Source organism: Salmo salar, chromosome 18 (genome assembly GCF_965601325.2).
Source record: "Salmo salar chromosome 18, fSalSal1, whole genome shotgun sequence".
Taxonomy (NCBI): Eukaryota; Metazoa; Chordata; class Actinopteri; order Salmoniformes; family Salmonidae; genus Salmo; species Salmo salar.
Window position 1 is genome coordinate 23,681,984 of NC_138308.1, and position 14,125 is coordinate 23,696,108.

General features: G+C 44.0%; 1 protein-coding gene and 1 long non-coding RNA gene across 2 annotated transcripts; both read left to right on the top strand.

Moving 5' to 3' along the window:
- The first annotated feature begins 291 nt into the window (after window positions 1-291).
- On the top strand, window positions 292-13,267 carry LOC106577056 (protein NDNF). Its single transcript, XM_014154761.2, has 4 exons — window positions 292-801; window positions 4,159-4,369; window positions 5,474-5,598; window positions 11,202-13,267. Exons 2-4 carry the CDS (start codon window positions 4,194-4,196, stop codon window positions 12,620-12,622), a joined length of 1,722 nt encoding a protein of 573 aa, XP_014010236.1. The 5' UTR covers window positions 292-801; window positions 4,159-4,193; the 3' UTR covers window positions 12,623-13,267.
- Window positions 5,605-9,263, top strand: LOC145861732 (uncharacterized). Its single transcript, XR_014381364.1, has 3 exons — window positions 5,605-7,128; window positions 7,903-7,969; window positions 8,422-9,263. It is a non-coding gene; the product is annotated as an uncharacterized LOC145861732 (long non-coding RNA).
- Window positions 13,268-14,125: the final 858 nt, after the last annotated feature.

Genomic DNA, 14,125 nt, shown 5'->3' on the forward strand with positions numbered 1-14,125 from the left:
AGCCATTATTCTTGTGTTCATATTCAATTAGATAAACTCTTGGCACCAAATCAAATGGCAGAACAAGATGTGATCTCAAGCTCCCAGTTCATAATCAATACAGATCTTATCAGATCCTCCAGTGAATGGTTAATGTGGGCAAGTTTTGTATCATCACCCTCTCCCCATCCTCTGCCATTGCTCTTGACACCCCCCCCCCCCCCCCCCCCGCACACTCCCTTCACCACCACCCCCACTCTGCGACCTCACCATCCGTCCTCTCACTCTCACCCACTCACTCAGTCACTCTCAGTCTGAACAGACACCCCCACACACACACATTAACACAACACACGTGTGTCTACCTCTGTTCGACTTTTGCTGCTCACTTGCCAGTGAGCTCTGAACAGGGCTGGAGAATAGGAGAGAAAAAGAGGAGAAAAGAGGAGAGGAGAAGAGGAGAGAAGAGAGGAGAAGAGGAGAAGAGGGGAGAAGAGATAGAAGCTTTACTCACGGACTGGCTGACATTCACATAGCGATCACAGATCTTCTAGGACACGTACAGAGCAAGGCTCCACGTGTGACTGAGTGGGACCTGCAGATACCCAATACTGTGCCTTGGGACCTGAACACACACATTGGGAGTTGTGCTGTGGTAGCCAGACACCTATTAAAGCAGAGAGGCAAACCCCAAGGAAGGGAAGGGGGCGTCCAACAAGAACCTGAGTGTTGACTCGAGCTCCTCCTCCCGTCCGTCTCTCATCCTCCTCTTGTCCATCTCTCCTCTCATCCTTCGTATTCTGCTCTGGAGTGCACTGTGAGGTAAGGACACGCATGTTGTCGTTGTCAAGTGCCTGTGTGTGCATCATCTTGAAATGTTAACATCGATAAACAAGCCTGGATGTTATTCAAACTTGTTTTCTACATCAGAGCCTTTTTTTCTCTCAGTCTCAGGAGGTTGGAGAAAGCTATGTGGGGGTTTGGAGTACTTTGCATTTGTTGTCGGTGGGACAAATAGATGACGCAGATAGTGAAGCTTTTATGTTGTTCTTCTTATTTTGATTTACATCATTTTCTATATAGCTTTCCTCTAAACCATTGAATGTTTGACTATGACTGGTGGTCTGTTAATAATTTGTCTGGCTCTCTGTCCGTCAGACTGCCTCGTTCTCTGTGTCTCTCTGTCAGCCTGTATCTTAGTCTGTTCCTCTAGTTCCCCATAAGAGTTGCTAAGTGTGAATGTGTAGTGGGAAGTGATAGCAGAAGGAAAGAGGACCTATGCAATGAAGATCCAGCAAGAGCGTGTGTGCGTATCTGTGTGCATGCACATGTGTGTGTGTGTGTGTGCGAGAGAGAGAAAGAAGGGGTGGTGGATGTGAGGGAGAGCGAGCGAGAAGGCTAACACACTCAAACACTAGCAATGGGGTAGAAAAACAGCCGTAAAAAAATCTTATCATGGTCCAGCTCCTCCTAGCCTTCACCTCCCACCCCCTCGCCATATCATGCACCCCCCCTCCCCCCCATGCCATTTAATCTGTCCCTCCAACCCACTCACAGGAGGCAGATGGGACCCCTGAGTCTAGGACAGAAGGCATCTGACACCATGTCTATACTGATAACTTACAGTAGGACTGAGCACTCTGAAACTGACTCCAGGCCTGTGTGCACCGAGACACAGTGAAGGCTGATTAGAGATAGCGGCTATACAAGAGAAAAGTAGAAGGATTTATGTAAATGTTCATTTAGTGCTGAAAAACTAACGAAACAAGCAAAAAGGAAGAAATTAGATAGGAGCGACTTACTGTAAATGAGACAGAAATGAGAGATGGAGGAAGAAAGAGAGACATGATAATAAACTCAATGCCCCAATCCTGTGGCAGGAGAATGTCCGTGAGGACCGTGTGTGTAAAGCAGTGTATTTATAGAGAGCTTTGGTTAAGATCACTATGCTGTCTCTCTCTCTCTCTCTCTCTCTCTCTCTCTCTCTCTCTCTCTCTCTCTCTCTCTCTCTCTCTCCACTCTTAGAGAAAAAGGTGCTGTATAGAACCTAAAAGGGTTCTTAGGCCTTCCTCATAGGAGAACCCTTTGAACAACCCTTTTTTTGTTCCAGGAAATACCCTTTTGGTTCCAAGTAGAACCGTTTTGGGTTCTAACTCTTTCCACAGAAGATTCTATTTGGACCCCAAAAGGGTTCTACATGGATCCAAAGGGGGATTTTTTCTGGAACTTAAAAGGGTTATCCTTTTGGCTGTAATTTGCTGAGGAGACGTATGCATATTTTATCAGCAGGCACATTTAGAGAAAAAACAAGTCTGAATGAGAGAGAGAAAGACACAGAGAGACAGAGAGAGAAAGCGAGAGCAGGGGTGTGTGAGAGAGAAGAGGACAGAGGGGGTGGGGGGCAGAGGTCTGGTTTATAGTATGCATGTGGCACCAGTTATGAGCCCATTAGACATGGAGCTGTAGTAAACACCACTTAGCTTAATTTGTGTGCCTTCTTCCATCACACTTTCTCTTATTTTCCTGTCACAGTCTCTCTCCATTTCTCATTCTCTATTACTCTGGACCCCATGTCCTCCCCCTCCTCTCATTCTCTATTACTCTGGACCCCATGTCCTTCCCCTCCTCTCATTCTCTATTACTCTGGACCCCATGTCCTCCCCCTCCTCTCATTCTCTATTACTCTAGACCCCATGTCCTTCCCCTCCTCTCATTCTCTATTACTCTGGACCCCATGTCCTTCCCCTCCTCTCATTCTCTATTACTCTAGACCCCATGTCCTTCCCCTCCTCTCATTCTCTATTACTCTGGACCCCATGTCCTCCCCCCTCTCATTCTCTATTACTCTGGACCCCATGTCCTTCCCCTCCTCTCATTCTCTATTACTCTAGACCCCATGTCCTTCCCCTCCTCTCATTCTCTATTACTCTAGACCCCATGTCCTTCCCCTCCTCTCATTCTCTATTACTCTGGACCCCATGTCCTTCCCCTCCTCTCATTCTCTATTACTCTGGACCCCATGTCCTTCCCCTCCTCTCATTCTCTATTACTCTGGACCCCATGTCCTTCCCCTCCTCTCATTCTCTATTACTCTGGACCCCATGTCCTTCCCCTCCTCTCATTCTCTATTACTCTGGACCCCATGTCCTCCCCCTCTCATTCTCTATTACTCTGGACCCCATGTCCTTCCCCTCCTCTCATTCCCTATTACACTGGACCCCATGTCCTTCCCTTACTCTCATTCTCTATTGCTCTGGATCCCATGTCCTTACACTCCTCTCATTTCTCTCATTACTCTCTCTCACTCCCCCTCCCTCTCTCATTTGTCTTTCTCCCCATCTCCCTCCCTCTCTGTAAAAGCTTTATGGGTTGCTCACTCCTCTACTGAGATAATGAGATCCTCCATACTTTGTAATGATGCAGCTGTTGTTGGTGTGGAACTTGGAGGTCCCAGGGCCTGATCAAGACTCAGATTCATCTGCCTAGTGCCTATGTACGATTGTCATCTGATCTGCAGGGCACAGCCTTGACGCTGACAAACAAGCGCCAACAAAAGGACGTTTTTGAAGACTGTGACTTTGAACGAATGCATTTTCTCTCTGGAGACAAGAGCCAAGACCTGTAATCATATCTACAAATCATCACAACAGCAAGAACAGCAAAGAAAAAACATCCCAATCTGAAAACGGTTTCAAAGTTCTTGCAGCTTTGTCTGCTTTTGTCAAAAGAATCTGTATTCCAATTGGATTATACTAAAGCACCTCCAGGTGTTGTTTACGTCAATCCAAAGTAAATTGGCTGCTTTTCTCCAATAACAAGGATTGTAAAGACCATGAAAAAATACCCTATATTTAGAGAACAAACCCATTTGAACTACCTTACTATAAATAGAGATATACAGTAAATTCAAAGGAATCCACTTCTGAGTAATATTTGCAATCCACTTCACACTTTGAAAGTCGTACAATGATGGATTTTTCACCAAGTGTCAAGATGCGCCATACAGATCCAGAGTAAAGTTTGCTTTCCTGCATGAATAATTCCGTGTGAACTGCGGAAATGTTACCTCATATTAATGAATCATCTGCTACTAGACCTCTTTAGTACTTGATGAATGGTAGGAGCAGAACTATGTGATGGAACTGATCGATGCTGTTTACCTTTCCCCTGTTCTTTCAGTTCCTGGGGGACGGCATAGTGGTGTCTGAGTGTGAATGATGGCAGCGATGGCCTGGTATCTCTGCCTGGCCGTGTCTCTCCTCTGTGGCATTCCCTGGCCCCAAGGACACTCAGCTCTGGCTCCTGAGAACGAGGTGCCACTCCGCCCCACCGCCTGGCTGCCTGATGGAAAGGTCACCACCATACATCTGCCCAAAGGACGCACCCGGAGGTACAGCACAGAGACCCCATCAGGGGAGGTGGATAGTATTGCACACTAAATGTTTATGTTCCATGTCCTGGACATAGATTGAAATACTTAAAAGTGGCCTCTGTTTAATATCCTGTCTTTGTCCAAGTTTATACTGTCACTACAAAGGGTTATAATTACAAGGTACCTAAATGGTGATTTCCTGTGTAATTCTTCATGGGTTTGAGCAACAACAATGACAGCCTTAATCTTAATAGCCATTCCTTTAGTCGTTGGAAAGGCAGCGGTTCAGTGCAGTGGCCCCATGGGCAGGAAGAGCAGCCCACTTGGCCCAGGCTCTGCTGATCAGTGCCAGTTGTAGAGCTCTAACACTGGGAGCTGTAAATTGTAATAAAGGCATCCGTGTGAGCTGCAGTCTGTCCATTGATGCATTTGTGCATAATGAAACAACATTTTTAGAAAATGAGAAAAAAATCTGCTAATGATGATTCTAATTAATCAATCAATTAAACCAAGTATTACCCGTCATAACTTTAGCATGGCACAGCTGTTGACAAACAGCAGCACAGTACCAGTTGATCCAGAACATACATGTAAAAGAAGGACGATACTTTTCAAAGGGCAGAGTAAATATTCTGGAGGCTATGATAACATAGAGGTCAATTATGTTATGTCTCGATATTGAATGACTCACCTTGATGAGTGATGTTGGTGACAGTATAAAGATGATCAAATAATGATGTCAGAATCAGTCGGTGATAATGATGTAATGGTCAGTTGGTGAGTTTAAATCTAATTATATTGTGAAGATGAACAATAAGCTTGTAGGAGACTATAATGTCTAAGTAGAGAGATATGGTGGGTCTAATGTGGAGATGTGAGCAAAGAGATCTCTATCTGTACAGCGCAGGTCCATGGAAGCTCATCACAGATTGTTAGTTGACCTCTCCTTGTTAACTTTATGGGTTTATCAGTGTATGGAGAAAAAAGCTGATAGATATTTTATACATTTATTAAATGCTTTAGTGGCTACATGTTACAGTACCTTTCTAAGTGTGGGACAAAAAATGCATGAAAACATTTGAAGTGGAATCCCTTTTTTGTGTGGTACCTATCTTCGTGCAGGCTGTACTTCACACTGAAGAAGAAGGTTGCGATGATGTCTGTGACCGTCAGTCCCTGTGACCTCCCCATCGAGTGGACCCTTGAAGCCCGAACCCTGAAGGACAAACCGCCTAAAAGTCTGCACTGTGAGTGTGAAACACTGATAGACAATAAAAGCAATTACACACAACACCCTCTCACATGTAATTCCTATTCATATCAATTCGGTTTCATTACACCACAATCCAATTCAAACTGGAGACATTTATTTTTGACATAGTGGCCATTAAAAGACTAACCCTGGTCATAAATGTCTACAAGATAGGAGAGACTTAATCATTCCATTGGTCTTGTTCTCTCTTTCCACATCTCTGTTTTCCTCTCTCCCTCTCTCTTACACACACAGTACTGAGCCCAGGATACTGAATAAAACCGGTTTAGTATATCACTGGACAATCTTTCCAAGCATTTTACCTTTTGCTTTCTTTAATTTCAAAGCAAGAAGGACAGTAATATATCTAAATGCCACACTTTTTTTCCTGAATGTAAGAAAGATTAGACTGAAGTATTGCCAGTACTTGAGAATGAGAGAGTTAAAACATTTGCCATTTCAAATAAGACACATACTGAGAGCGAAATAGATAGGTTTGTATAGAACGTCATGCAAGTTCTACCCTGTACAGTATAAACTGAAATTCAGCATAAGTCAGACCTTTAACATTCCATTGAAAATGTATCATATTCATGCCCAAGATCAGACTCTGCGGTTTTTATTTGTGATGCTATGGGCTAAGTGAAACCCGAAATAGAGCATATCTGGTGAAAATCTCTTCAAGAGTTGCAAAGATATAACTTGAGTGACAAAATAGAGAACAGATAAATCTAAGCTACATAACTACATTCATTTATATGTTATAATAATCTACGGTTGTGCATCAATTAAACACAAAAGTAGCCTTTTTATGCCAACAATGAACATCCTCCATGAACCTCACCAGCCTGCTTAGTTAACATCAGTGGGTATTCTAGATGGACAGACAGCTTCATGAAGTTAACAGAGACACAGACACTGAGTGTACAAAACATGAGTCTTTTTATGAGGGCAAAGGGGGGTGTAAACTCAATACTATGAAGCCGTTCCTAATGTTTTGTACACTCAGTGTAAATCATTCAGTATGTGAACCCAAGGCTTCCCAAACTCTGCCTAAATTATTCAGTTTGATTGTGTAACATTTGGAACCCTTTCATTTCCATAATAAAAAGTAACTGCCCCTAAAACCAACGAATCCCTTTGAAAACAGTATGTGTGTCATTGATGTCAGAAACATTTATTCTAGTGTCAAAATTGACTAAAAGGTGTAATTGGATACATTTGGTAATAAAGTCAGTATCGTCTAAAACGGAGTTTGGAACCTCCGCGCTTCACAACGAGTAAATTAAGGTTGGGTTTGGATTACGACGTCAACATATCATTCCCCCTTTTTCCAAGCTCCATGTGCACATCACCCCTCCGCCCACGTCGCTTCATTATTTCATCGCCCTCAACGCGTTCAAAGGATCACGGCGTGAAAAGCCCAATACGGATTGCACAGCCAACAACTATGGTTTGCATGCCCTGCGGAAGGACCCTATCACGCGGAATAGGTGGTTGGAGTTTATTGCGGTCTCCAGTGGTGGTGAGTATACCGGTAGCTAGACCATAGACTGCTGGTGATGTATATTTAGATCGTCATTATCACTGTGATCGCTAGTATAGCTGACTTTAGCTAACTAGTTAGGTACCAAGCTAACGTTAGCCTACCTCAATACAACTCGGATTTGGCTTGGAAACACGATAACATTTCAAAAGAAGGCAAATAATTAGTAGCAACACCTTTTGTAATGATTCTGATGTCACCAGATAGCCAGCCAACTAAGATTGAGGAAAGCACCATATTTTAGCTAGGTAACGTTAGCATTGCTAGCTATCTTTGACGAACTTTTCTAGTAACAGTAATGACAACATTGGCATCTCTCTAAAGTAAATTTGATGACATCATAATATGGCAAAGTTGTTTCCTAATAATTATTTGCGTACTTTAACAATGTAGTCATATTTCTATGCAGCTCTAAATTAGTGTAATTTAGACGAAACTGTCACATTAGCCTCCGAGGCGAGATGCAACTTATGTAGGGCACAAATAGATACTGAATGCAGCTAGTTATGGTGGTACTAGCTAACTCATGTCTGACAACAGTGTAGTGACTAGCAGCAACAAACTCAACCCAGGGCCATAGCAAAATATGTCATAGTTGGTTGCATAGTGTAACGGCGTCACTGCCCTGAAAATGATCCAATCTTGTGTCAGTCAGTTTACATCTGTAAAACATAGAAATGAAATTACGTTATTTTTCGAGCTCTGTTTATAATTGAGGGATGATGATAATCGTTGACCCTGTTTTTCTGTTAGATAAAGTGCACAGTTGGGTGCCAGACTGATCCCCTGGTCATGAATGGACCTACCAAAAGGAGCAAAGGTGGGTATCATAACATGTCCAGCAATGTGATTGCAATGGTTTAGAGACCTCCAAAAATAATTTAGTTCACTTGTTATTTTCACAGCTTGTAAAGTAAGACCTCATAATAAAGTTGTGTCATGTGACACCTCTGTTGACATTCTCCCTCAAAGATGAAAAGGACACGCCATCATGAGGCCTCTGATAGTGCCCGAGTTACTGCACTGATGACACAGTCGGCTTCATCAACGACGACAGGGAATGTGTGTTATGTGAAAAGTTGTATTAAAAAATACACTGCTGGATAAACTAGTAGACTAATTCCCCAGCCAAGCAAATACATTTAGTAGAGACATTTTGGTTAAGTGCATTAGCAAAAAGCTTTGTCTTTTCTTTAGAACAAAATGCAATGTACTACTTGGCTGTCACAGGCCCACCCTGTCAACACCACCTCATAAGATTGCCTTCTACAGTTGTTCGAGAGCTGTCCAGTTTACAGCCAATCATACAGCATAGAGAAGACCAACAAGGGGGCCCTCATCAGCATCATGCAGACATGCCCTGGCTGTGAGCATTCCTATGAATGGAACAGTCAATCACATGTTGGCAAGTATCTGGTTAGCAACCTTCACCTATTGGCGGCAACTGCTTTCACAGGGTCACCTTCTGTACACATACAGAAGGTAAACCATTTCATTACTTTGATACATTTGATAACCCAATTGTGAAACATGATTTATGTAAACTGATATTATTTGTTGCTTATTTTCTCATTCTTAGATGCATGTAGTGTCCAGGGCATAACCTAGCCTGGTGGAACCAGCCTGATTGCTGTGTTCATCATTCTACTTCACTTCACATTTTATGATATCTGAAGTGAAATAGAAAGGTGAACGCAGTGATCAGGTTGGTTCCACCAGGCTAGTCATAACCACCATTGATAATGTAATTGTGTGTGTGTGTGTGTGTGTGTGTGTGACCAACCAGTATCTTTGATAAGGGGCCAGGAGCTGATCTATGCTGCTATGCCCATCAACGGGGCTCTGGCAAAGACCTCGCCTCACCTCTTGCCTGCTCACCAACGGTCGTCGATGGCAAGACCAGACTCACGTAGGTTTAGTCTGACCTGTTCAAACTTCTACATAGTACCCTTTTGTGTGTCAGATGTTACCTATGTGTTCACAGAAACATATATGGAGCCAGCACATGTAGACTTGCAAGATTATGTGATGAAGTCCAGACTGACAGACAGGCTTGATACTGATGTTTTTGAATGGAGACCTGGCACTCAGCATTAAAATGTAACTGGACACAACTTATTTGTATTGTCTTTTTTGTTTGTTATTGAATGCTATCAGTCAATATGGGGAGAGAGAAACCTTGTGTATTCTGCACTGTGACCAGGGAACTCCTGTTATATACAGTACAACACACAGGAAGGTATGACCATACTTGACATGTTTGCCAAGGTAGCCCCATTGCCACCAAACAAAATACCAATTGGCACAGTATCTGTATCGCCTGGGAATGACAATGAAAGGTGCACATTGTTATGTTAGCTGAACACTGCTTCTATGGCAGTGGTATTAAAACTTTTTCAGCGGGGACACCCGCTGCCGACCCCATCTCACCCCAAATCTAATGACAACCTTAAAAATCTGTCAAATTTGATTTTCACAACAAATAACAAAATTGAGAACCGATGCATACATTTACTCAATTTTATTTTTCAAATGATCTTCCTCAGTAAGGTTTGTATATTGTCCCATACAATAATCTGTACTCTGAATGTTTTATTTATTATCTGAAGGGTTGTTTATTCTACATGGGCCTGTTACTACATTTGAAAATGATCAAAACTCTTAGTTTAGAATATCTACATAAATTCAGCAATTGCATTCTTCCCATGTCACTCTGTAGGACACTGACCTATTCAACTTCCTCCAGCATCTGACCATACATCTGCCTGTAGTTATTGAACTCAACCTGCAGGAGGTTTGTTGTGATTGAGTTTGGGGGAAACGGCTGCGGGCAAGGTTCTGTCAGATGGGTGTCTTGGTGGTGGAAAGGATACACCCACATCAAACGACACCTCCAAGCCAACTCATGTTTTGCTTCTGCCATTGCTGTCATCAATCACATTTATTTATAAGCCCTTATTACATCATCAGTTGTCACAAAGTGCTTATACAGAAACCCAGCCTAAAAACACAGAGCAAGCAATGCCAATGTAGAAGCACAGTGGTTAGGAAAACCTCCCAAGAAAGGCAGGAACTTACACAGAAACCTAGAGAGGAACCAGGCTCTGCGGGATGGACAGTCCTCGTCTGGCTGTGCCGGGTGGAGATTATAAGAGTACATGGCTATTAATGCCAGATCGTTCTTCAAGATGTTCAAATGTTCATAGATGACTAGCAGGGTCAAATAATAATCCCAGTGGTTATAGAGGGTGCAACAGGTCAGCACCTCAGGAGTAAATGTCAGTTGGCTTTTCATAGCTGAGCATTCAGAGGTCGAGACAGCAGGTGCGGTAGATTGGGGGGGGGGTCAAAACAGCAGGTCCGGTACAAGGCAGGGCGTCCGGTGAGAGATGGGAGAATTAGAGGGAGCATACCTAAGATCACACAAGACACCAGATAAGACAGGAGAATTACACCAGATAGGACAGACTGACCCTTGCCCCCAGCACATAGACTACTGTAGCATTGATACTGGAGACTGCGGGGGGTCTGAGGAAACTGTGGCCCCTTCAGACAGGGTCAACCAGGCAGGGTATAACCCTACCCACTTTGCCAAAGCACAGCCCGCACCAAAGTGATATCACTAACTTAGTACCCTGAGACAAGGCGGAGTAAAGCCCACAAAGTTCTTTCCCACCGCACGAGCCAAAGGGGACGCAAAACCGGACAGAAAGATCACATCAGTGACTCAATGCCGCCAGCATTTCTTGAGGCGCAAGCCTAAAAACTAGGCCAAATCAGCAGGTGCCGTTCCCCTTTATGTCAGGAGAAACTATAAATGCTTATGGTGAAAAGGGGTTCATATGAATAAGGTAAAATCTTTTTAGCACTTCATTGATTATAGTTGAGTACTGTATGAATTAAAAGTAATCAAGATACATATTGAACTGTAAGACTATATTCAATGGGTGTGAGAGTATGTTCTGTCTAGTTAGTGTAAGTCTGTGTGTGGCACTGTGCATGTATGAGGCAGAATTTTCATGACGTGTGGCTTAACAGTGTTTTCTGCACAGGGAGTACCAAGAAGAGTATGCCAGAGGTGTGGTGGAGAGGACCTGGAACTGAAGCCAAGATACACACCTACACTGGCAACGCCATGAACACGTACACAGGTCCTTCGTACGCCCCAGCATCTATCTACATCCTCAGGCTGCGGTCCAAGGACCAGGACACCAGGGCTACTGTGTACCTCCATGAGGGCTCTGGGACCTCCTGGGCCTTCCCACAGCTTCCCTCTGACTCCCGTGTCCACACCCTGGGTGTAGGAATGACCAGTGTCACCCTCAGCTGGGCCCCCAGTGCCTCCCTCAAAAGGCTGCACACCCAACGCAGCTATGACTACTGTGTCCTCGTCAATCGCAAACATAACTACCGCAACCTTTGTGCCGCCCAGGAGGGCATCAGGAAGGAGCGGGAGAAAGATAAGAAAAGGGAGAAGAAGAACAAACAGAGGAAAGTAACTGTGTGGCCGATTCTCAAAGACTGGTGGTGGCAGCAGTGGGATGCTGACACTGAGCTTCGGTCACCCGCTGCGCTCCGTGACGACTATGGTCATCTCCAATGTGCTTGTAAGGGAACAGAGAGCGTGTGCACTGTCTCTGAGCTCGTCCCTGACACGCAATACTACTTTGACGTATTTTTGATTGACAGGCTAAATGGAACCAGTGCAGCATATACTGGAACATTCGCTCAAACACACGAGGAGGCCCGACCAGCTATCACACCACTTAGGGAAGGGGAGCTCCAGTGGGTGACCTTCCGGGATGGAGGCTCAACCTCTGGGGAGTTCTTTAGCTTCCGCCCCCGGGGCTGGCAACAGAGTGGCCTGCTCACTCTACAGAGCTGCGGAAGCAGTGAGAAGATCAACGTCACCGTTTCCAGCAAGGGCAAAGAGCTGAGCTCCCAGGCTGTGGGAGAAAACCTGGCTCAGATCTGGCTCCAGGGCAGCCCTTCCTACCTCATCCACTTGGAGAAAGCGGGAACGGCGGCTCCCAGACAAGCTGCTACAGGAGTGCTGAAGGCCTCTGTTAAGATGCAGGCGTCCTCCACTTACCATCGTCAAGGGATACCTTCGCTCCCCTCCACTCTGCAGATAAAGTCTTTCAACAGGCTCAGGAGCTGTAAATCTGTCACCCTGGCCTGGATGGGCACAGAGGAGAGGAGCCTTTACTGCGTGTACCGCCAGAGGCTGGGTAAGGGGGGGGGGAAGAAGGGAGGCACGGCACCCTGCCTGGGGCCTGAGTCACGGTCGGACACTGAGAGGGTCCTGTGTAAATACTTCCAGGAGCTCAACCCTCGACGGGCTGTCACGACAGCCGTGATCGGAGGCCTGGAGCCTGGGGTGGCCTACATATTTGATGTCTATCTAATGAGACGCTGGGGGATCCCCATAAAGTACAGCAGCAAGACAGTAAGAACCAGGAAGGAGTGCTGAGCTGCTGCCCACTCCTAGTCTCAGTCTGCAGCAGCATTGGACTAAACAAAGAGGTGATTTACAAAGACTTACCATGACAAAGTCATTCTACTATGAGGGAGACTGTTAAGAAATGTGGTACACCCTCTGAAGAGTGGTCACATTTGAACACTGGTACTCATGGATTGGGTAGAAGTAGCAGAGGGGCGACTGCACACCAGCAAAATTCATTCCATTTCAGTAACCTGTGCTTTTTGTCTTTTTGTTCATAGTTGTTGATGATGTGCCAGTTGTCCAGGTACTAATTGTGCGACTGAGTACAAAGGAGGATATACGTTTTTGATTAATACAAATTTTCAGTGAAGACCGTGCCAAAAAATATGCAACAGAAGCAGATAGAGATTTGATTATACTTTGCAATGGGGAGAGAGAACTTATGGCAAGAACCTACAGTATATATTTAGTGCTGCATTGTTTTGTTTCAATATTCTACAGGCTTGAAACAGATAGGGTAATCTATTGATGCTTAGCGCAAAGTCAATGTGTATCTTGTGTTCTGCTTTCGCATGAAGTAGATAACATTTGTTAGCGACTAGCTTCATTGTCGTTGATGTATTATTGTGCTATACTTCAAATACACCAATAAACACACATTAGGTATCTGTATCCTGGTATCAACATTCATCACTATCCTCTTTTGGTTGACTTGTCTCTTTGCTTAGTTAGTTAAGAAAACAAATTGAGAGATCAACACACACCTACCCTATACTAACTTGCATTTATTTATCTCTAGGCTACTTGGATGATTGCTACAAAACTAAAGAGTAAGACTAAAGATCATAAATGTATCATAAAAAATATCTCAAATCTAAAGAACATGATTTAAAATACTTTCGATAACAATATTATTGATATAGAGGCAATAATGATTGAGAGATCACTGCACTTCCTGATTTGACCTCATTAAGAAATGCTAGCGGCCATGACTGAATTCAAACTTGAGTTGGTTTTTGGGTGTGGTTTGATGTGGGTGTCTCTTGTGTGTGTTTGAAGGTGGGAACAGGTAGCCAAATTATATTGCCAGTTAGCTTCAGCCGGCTGGTGTGCGATAGTGGCAAAGTTGTTTGGACTTTGGATAGCCTATCTCTGGGGATAGTTAGGGACTGTCAATAAATTGCACAATGTAAATGGGACAATATTTTAATGTTGCACAACTTTTAGTTGTCTAATTCAATTATTTAAATTAATATATGAATTTCTGGTTTGATGTTTTTAGGTCATTGAAATTTGGCACAGTTGACCTTTTTAAAATATTGTCCCATGTACATTATATAATTGACTTATCGTCCCTAACTAGCCCCAGGGATATCGAACGGTCCATGCCATCCGGGGTACTTGGGGGGGGGGGGGGGGGGAGTACCTACCCCATTGAAGTTGACATTTAAAATGGTAAGGGATGGTTAGGATAGGTATGTCCCAAGGATCCCGGATAACACCGACAAATATCAAACAAAATTGACCCTG

Bases quoted from the DNA above. Each gene is read 5' to 3' on its own strand.
- LOC106577056 (XM_014154761.2), top strand. From the start codon at position 4,194: ATGATGGCAGCGATGGCCTGGTATCTCTGCCTGGCCGTGTCTCTCCTC. The intron at 4,370-5,473 runs GTACAGCACAGA...ATCTTCGTGCAG, and splicing joins CCCAAAGGACGCACCCGGAG to GCTGTACTTCACACTGAAGA. The intron at 5,599-11,201 runs GTGAGTGTGAAA...TTTTCTGCACAG, and splicing joins ACCGCCTAAAAGTCTGCACT to GGAGTACCAAGAAGAGTATG.